This window comes from Pseudomyrmex gracilis, unplaced genomic scaffold (genome assembly GCF_002006095.1).
Source record: "Pseudomyrmex gracilis isolate BER0280 unplaced genomic scaffold, ASM200609v1 scaffold_185, whole genome shotgun sequence".
Lineage (NCBI taxonomy): Eukaryota > Metazoa > Arthropoda > Insecta > Hymenoptera > Formicidae > Pseudomyrmex > Pseudomyrmex gracilis.
This window is the reverse complement of record NW_018020769.1, coordinates 204,309-211,655: the sequence shown is the minus strand read 5'-3', so window position 1 is coordinate 211,655 and position 7,347 is coordinate 204,309. Positions and strand designations below refer to the sequence as shown.

The 7,347-nt window shown below is 42.5% G+C and overlaps 1 protein-coding gene across 2 annotated transcripts in view; it reads right to left on the bottom strand.

Moving 5' to 3' along the window:
* LOC109858063 (neuronal acetylcholine receptor subunit alpha-7) overlaps positions 1 to 7,347 on the bottom strand; it is a 209,969-nt gene that overhangs the window by 97,250 nt on the left and 105,372 nt on the right. For both annotated transcript variants that reach the window (XM_020434952.1, XM_020434951.1), the window contains exon 6: positions 7,071 to 7,251. In XM_020434952.1, coding sequence (XP_020290541.1) covers positions 7,071 to 7,251 — 181 coding nt within the window. The remainder of the gene's footprint in view (positions 1 to 7,070; positions 7,252 to 7,347) is intronic.

Genomic DNA, 7,347 nt, shown 5'->3' with positions numbered 1-7,347 from the left:
GTCGTCACAAGTTATATATGCACATCATGCGCAGCATAGAGAGATCGCCGTGGCATGCACGAGAAATTATCGAAGCAGTAAGAGTAGAAAGAGATGTAGAAAGAGAGAGAGAGAGAGAGAGAGAGAGAGAGAGAGAGAGAGGGAGAGAGATCGAGAGAAAGAGAAAGAGAGAGAGAGAGAGATTGGATACAAAGCGTTATGTACAAGCGCGCGATTGTAACGGAAATAAAATAAAAGATAAAAAATAAAAAATAAAAAGGAAAAACGAGAGAAAATGAGAGGATTGGCCGGTAAAAAGGTCGAGGAGGATTTGCGAGAAGAGCGCGTAGGGAATGTGAAACTCTTCAAACACAAACAAAAAAACACAGGAGATCGGCGTGAGGGATAATCGGTGGCGGAGTCGATAGTAGAACGACGTGAACATGTGCTCCATGCAAAATTGAAATTCCCAGCTCAGACATAATCACGTGGTCCCTGCTTTGACTGGTCGATGTATATGTGTGTGAGACATCATGTATCAGTATAAGTTTTTTGAGTCGGTTGTGTGTTTCGCGTGATTCGTCCTACACCTACGTTTGCAGTCTCTTTTCTTTTTTATTTCACGTAGGGAAAGGGAGCGCGGGTTGGGGAAGGGGGTTGTATATACGTATATATATAACCGCGAAATATCACCACCGTTGTCCCTTTTCACTTATATCCGTTATTTCCTTCGTTCTTTCACCCTTTTTCTCCCTCTTGTTTCTTTATTTCCGCAACCCGTCGTCGTATACATATGTATGTTTTTTGTATATATATATGTAAATATATATATATATATATGTAGCGAAAGCTCTCGCTCGATACTTCGAAGAAAAAGCCCGTGAAAGCAGAGTATAACACCGGCAAGCGATATCAGCCCATCATAGCGCCCTCCTCTACGTAGGAAGGTTAAATATATATATATATGCCGACACCATTTTATATATATATATATGTAAAAAGTTCAACATAGCTATATAACCAATTAGTGTGCCCAGATTGCGCTCGTGACGTGGATAAAAAAAACAAAATCTCGATTGTCGATTGTTACTCACACTTGAGTGTGTGAGCAGCTTCTCTCCCAGCACTCCGTAGGAAGGTTTGAATTGACTCGACTCGGGATTCAGATAAAAAATAAAAATTCTCTCGCACAGAGAAAAGAAAACAATTCATTAAATCGGCATACACGTCGGTAAAAAATGCAAATTACTGCATGAAACAAAAACAAAAACAAAAAACAAACAAAATTTCGCGAACAGAACGACGAGCGAACGAGAGTTCCACCTCGTCGGAAGCGATAAAATGTTTATGCCGGCCTCGTAAAAATGTTTCCATGTCTGCGGTACCACCAAGTACCACGCCCGTCCATTAAATGCGCTTCGGTGCGGGTCCGATAAATAAATTTGTTTGTCAAATTAAACCAAATTTTTTGTTTACGCGCGAGCTCTCACGACAAGAGCGCGACGTGATTCCTCGTTTCAAATTCGTCGCAAGCATCTGTTCGGATCCGAATGGAGAAGACAACAGCGAGATAAGGAGATTAATTTTGCATTTTGTGGATAAAGTTGGATCAAGACAGACGTGAATGAGCAATATGCGTGCGTACAAGTGAAACAAATCAAGCGATATCGCGGCGATACAGAGAAGAAGATCGCGCGGCGGCAAATCCGGCAGCGAGGCTGAAAACGAGTGTGTGAGAAAATGGACCGAACTTAATCGCGAATGTAATAAAAAAAAAAAAAAAAAAAAAAAGAGAGAGAGAGAGAGCCTCTCCGCTTTACCTACCGACGATTTTAATGGATGAAAAAGCTTTAGACGCGCAAAGCGGCGGCTGCCGGAAAATATACGCTTTTGTTCGAAACAGTTTCAAAGATTTAAAGGACCGCATAATAATACTTGAGTGATCGATTCGGGCGGCAGCGGAACAGATATCTGGCGCGCGCAAAACGACGATGACGACGATGTCCTCGTTACATTAAAGGCGAGCGTCGGTCGGAAAATCGTTCCCGTGAACGTTTTATGAGAGAGCCGCTGCTAATAATACTCGAGTTCGGCCGGCGCCGATCAACGATGAGAGATACGAAAGACATTGATCCCTCATTAAGATTCCATTATTATCGAGCTCGTCGTCTCACGACTGTAACTATGCGAGAGAAGAGTTCGACGAACCGCGACACGCGCGACGAGCACATCGATCGATTTATTTATACGTGAGAGAAACGCGCTCGTGTCGCGCGTTTACTGTACGAATGATTTATTCGTTATACGTGTTTTGTCAGAATTTATATCGAAGAACCAAAACAACACGTACACACATTTACGTGAGCGCGTTAGATGCGCGCGAACTGTACTAAACTGTTCGATCGCTCCCGCAAAAAGAGAAAAACGCGCGCGCGTATCGTGTTAAATAAGAAAACAAAGTCAAGTACTATCTTTTTCGCGAGAGGAAAAACCGCGCGAGATATTTTTCTCGATTAAAAAACTTGAATGAACGAGATGTGTTACGTAAAATGACAATGAGAAACGCGCTTTAGACAAATAATGACCGGATTTATTGCTTTCGGAACTGGAAATCGATGGAGACCGCACGTTTGCGCGGATAAAAAGAAGAGTGAAGGGAAGGGAGAGAGAAGTATTAGAGAGAGAGAGAGAGAGAGAGATAGATAGATAGATTATTTATTGCTCGGAAGATAGCCGGAGCGTTCCCGCTGAAAAGCAATGCCAGTTTTTTAGTCTTATCGACGTTAGCCGTATTAAAGCGCGGAGGAGAACAAAGAAGAATGACGGGAGTGTTTATAAATTTATCGGCAGTGACAAGCGAGGAAATAGTTCGACGCGCAATTTATGAGAATGCTAAAGCAGCCACCACCTTATTTATCATCAAAGCGTGCGATGAAGCCGCCACGTGCGCGCTTAATGATTCTGATATTATTATATTAAAGTCAATAACGAACACGCGCGCGCGCACGCGCACCGAGATGAGACCGAAGAAAGAGAGAGAGACAGAGACAGAGAAATAAAAAAATATAACGTCAAAAAAATATATATAACAAACACACGGAATGCTAAAATTGTTATTGATTTTGCGCGACAATTCCCAAGGTTTTTGATATTTTTTTCAAAAAATATATTTGTTTGATCGTGTAAAAAAAGAAAAAAATCAATAGAAACTGCGCGTGTAAAATAAACCGTTCGTTGATTTTGATCCGCTTTGACTTTTGATCGATCACGATCCCGATGAAAAATGTAACGACTAATAACGTTGCTAGTAATAGCCCTGACGATGGAGTTCTGGCGATGGTGATTCGTTAAAAATTTTGTATCTGACACTTGTTCATATTTCGGCGCGATAAGTGCGTTATTCGTCCGTTATTGGACATTCGCCAGAGCTTTACGGGATGCGATGTACTGTTTTACGGGCGTGGTGTCACAGCACGGAAAATCACTTGTTTGTCGTTTTCGCAGTTTTTGTTTTTTATGGATCGGTATTGCGAATTGCGTGACGTGATTCACTTTGCGTCGTGATGAGTCGTTTCGAATTAGTCGATTCAATCGCGACTGAGATCGCGCGAACTTGTCGGAAATACAAACGTCGTCAAAAAAAAAAAAAAAAAAAAAAAAAACGCTTTCGCGCAAAACTGCTGCCCACATATTGCGAGACGGGTGATTGATTTTTATTTCTATCTCTTTGGTCAAATTTCGTTTATTACGTCAGAGAAATTAATCAACAAAACTGGCGTGTGCTTCCAACTTGGACAAAGAGAATCGGAGATTCTCCGCGATTCTCCGGGGGGGTCGGAACGAAAGCTGTCACGGACGCGCGGCGACGGAAGTGTCGAGGCCGGGTCGTAAGTAAAATGAATTTAACATTTGGCGCGTTTATATACGCGCGGTCCCGCAAACTGCGCGCTCGGGGAACGAGCTCGGCAAACTCGACGTCGCGCGCGAGTTTTGGCCGCGCGTCACGACGGGGGAATATACCGGTTGCCGCGTGTGTCGGAAAGACGAAAATTTATCGCTCACAATTAAGAGTGAGAGATTACGTCGATTTTACGGTTAGCTCTTCAGGCGAAGACTCAACTCGCGCGAGTTATCGTGGGCTCTGCGAGGCGCGTTGCTAGCGCGTTACGTTCTATAATAATGCAAATTCGATATGTCAATATGCAAAAAAAAAAAAAAAAAAAAAAGAAAAGAAAAAAAAATCAGTTAAACGAGCACGGAATTTCAAATGATACTCGCTTTGGCGGATCGCCGCGGCTCAATTTGAATTTAAAGGGAGATTAGGAAACTTTATACGCGCGCAGCCCCGAAATTGCGCGCGCAATAGTTCCGGAAAACTCATATTCAAAATTGCACAGAACCTTAATTGATAATTTGATAATTAATGGAAGAACTTGTGCGCGCGTGAGAGTCATTAAGTTGTGACAAAGAGGAACGTCTCCTTCACGCTGCGAGATGTAATTTTCTCTGGAGAAGGCCGCGAGGGGGGGGGAAGGAAGGAGGGGAGAGGAAGGAAAACGTTTAAGTGCAAATGTCGTAATTATTGTGGGAAGAACATCATGAAAAAGACAATTAAGGGTAATTAGCGTGTAACGCGAGATTTGTAAAAGTACTATCTCGCAAATTGCTGACTCTCAGAGAAAACAATGGTGCGTTCCGTTTGTTGACAACAACGCACATACGATAGTCGAAATATCACCGACTTGATCTACGAGAGAGAGAGAGGGAGAGAGAGAAAGATCGTTCCATTAACTGCGGTTGCCGTTATTTGATTATAATCAAATGGAGTTGAACCGTTAAATTGCGCCGTTAAAGTCCGCGTATTGTTAAAATTGCACTTAAGTTGCACAAAATCCAACGATCCACGTGATAAACTACCTTTCTCCGCGGTTATGTGTGCGTATGAATTATCTTTTGTTTTATGATTCCTTTATATGTTGCGTAAACGTGGCGTTAATGCGTTGCAATTTGCCGCAACGTAAGTACATTTTAAAACGAAATTTAAAACGTAATCAAAGGTAAGAGAAAACGGGCATTAAACGGGCATCATTTCACGCGAACGAGAAGAGATGTAACGAAATACAGATGCGATCGAACAGGGGGGTGTGTCACGACACACAGACGCACGAGCATTCTAACATTATAGGAAACAATTACCGTCACCTGTTCGCCACATGGAAATAGGTTTTCGGTAATGGCGCATGGAGATCGTCTCCATTAATGGCGATCACCTCAAGTTGCCCGCAATTTCGAAATAATTGAACAGGGCAAAATCGAATTCGACGATTTCGGCTATCAGCATATTTCCGCGTGGTAATCGATTTCCGGCAACATTGTACAATTTACAGAACAAGCGCCTAACTTCAACGCGCGCAAAGCTTCGCCAATCTAATTCGCTCGACGAACGTTCAAAATTTATTATACGCAGGAGAACGGAGAACAAAAATCCGGATCTCACCTGATCCGGAAATTTGTCCTCCTCGCGACACGCGAGTAAACATTCCGGAAACGGTGAGCCTAATTTCGAGAATCTCTCGGGGAAGGAAGGAAGAGCCAAAAAGCTACAAACACAAGCGAACAAACGTGGAATCACGACGAAGAATGATAATTGCGAGGATCTTCTTCCGGAGTGCTGGGTAATAATCCTGACACCTTCCTATCTTTTTTTTTTTTTTTTTCCCGCGACGCTCGATCTAGCTCACACATACGTCGGTGCGTGTGGTACGTGTATCGTACGTGTGTAACACATGTAATGCTATAGATTATAAATATATATATATATGCCTATGTAATGTATATAGATCCGAGCTGAAGCTACGAAGCGTGAGAACGGCTATCTATGGAGCATCGCTATTGTACGTTGCACTTGTGAGTGTTGTGTCGGACAGAAGAAGCCGTGAGAGAAAGAGAGAGATAGATAGATAGATAGATAGATAGATAGAGATGCCCGTCAAACACGGGCGCGGGATGGGGATTTTTTCTGGTCTCGGTTCTGAGGACGGAGAAGTGGGGGAAGCGGGTCCCTGATGGCGAACGGACACCGAAAGTGGCTTCATTTGCGACGTCGATTTAAGCGCGGGCGAGAGAGATCTTTGACTTTTTTTTTTTTCTTTATTTTCGCGGAGAGGCCGAATCGAGGGGAGGGATAATCATCGGCGGTTTTCCGCGTGAAAATTCGGGAAAGTGGAGCTTGTTAGAACGGAGTGCACACGAGGGGCGCGCCTTCCCTAATTGGCAATTGGACGGTAATTAACCGGGGCCGGAGTCGTAATCGAGGCACGTTTTTTTTTTATCGACACAATGGAAAAATTAGACTTTCGCAATTACGTATTAATTTTTAAATATGCATCGTTAGAAGAATTATTTTAAAAAATATCTATATGTGCGAGATATAACGAGCTTTAATTAAAAAATTATGTTGCGGATTTCATAAATTTGAGCGCGGGCGAGAGAAAAATGCGACAGATTATTAAGTCGTGGTAAAAGCGTGAAAAAACATTGAATTGTGTAAAAATACGAATGTGTGCGCGTAATAATAATTTGTAAATTACTGATATAACACTGCGTCGTGTGTGAAAATTATCTCGCTGCATAACATAAAAATAATAAATGTTTCCGCTCTCAATAACGACACTGCGAAATTAACTCGTTATATTCAAAAGCTATTCGGAAAATCTGCAACCGATAAAATGAGGAAAAGAATTTTCGAACCGTATTTTTTTTTTTTTTTTTTTTTACCATACATTAGCATCGTTTATGACGCGGTCAATAAAATAAAAATGTTCACGCTGAACATTTTCCCGGCAGAGAAAACGTAATCGCGAAAATACGATCCCTCATGTATTTCGCGCGGTTACATCGGGTCGCATTTAGCACAGCCACATTTCGCGGTCCCTCGCCCCCTTTTCACCCTCCGCTTCCTGGTTCGCCCGAATAAAAAGCGCGTATAGCTCATTCGGAAGTAGGGATCGATAATAATCTTTTTTTTTTTTTTTTGGTGCTCTCGGTGTGTACTGAGCGTGTGTCGGTGTGTACGTGGTACAGCAGTGTACCTGGTTGCCGTCGTAGGTCCAGGATCCGAACTTCATGTCACAGTGTTGGTCGTCAAAGGGGAACCAAGTGATGTCTATCTTGCATGTGCTCTTGAAGATGCCCGGTGGGACGTACAAGCAACTGCCGTTATTACCGACCACCACGTTTGTTTGGTATGTTCCGTCGAAACCCTCATCCGCACTAACGTTTCATATTATACACTTTCATTAATTATCCTCGTCCATATAGTCGTCGGTCTCGTTTTTTTTTTTTTTTTTTTTTTTTTTTACGGAATTT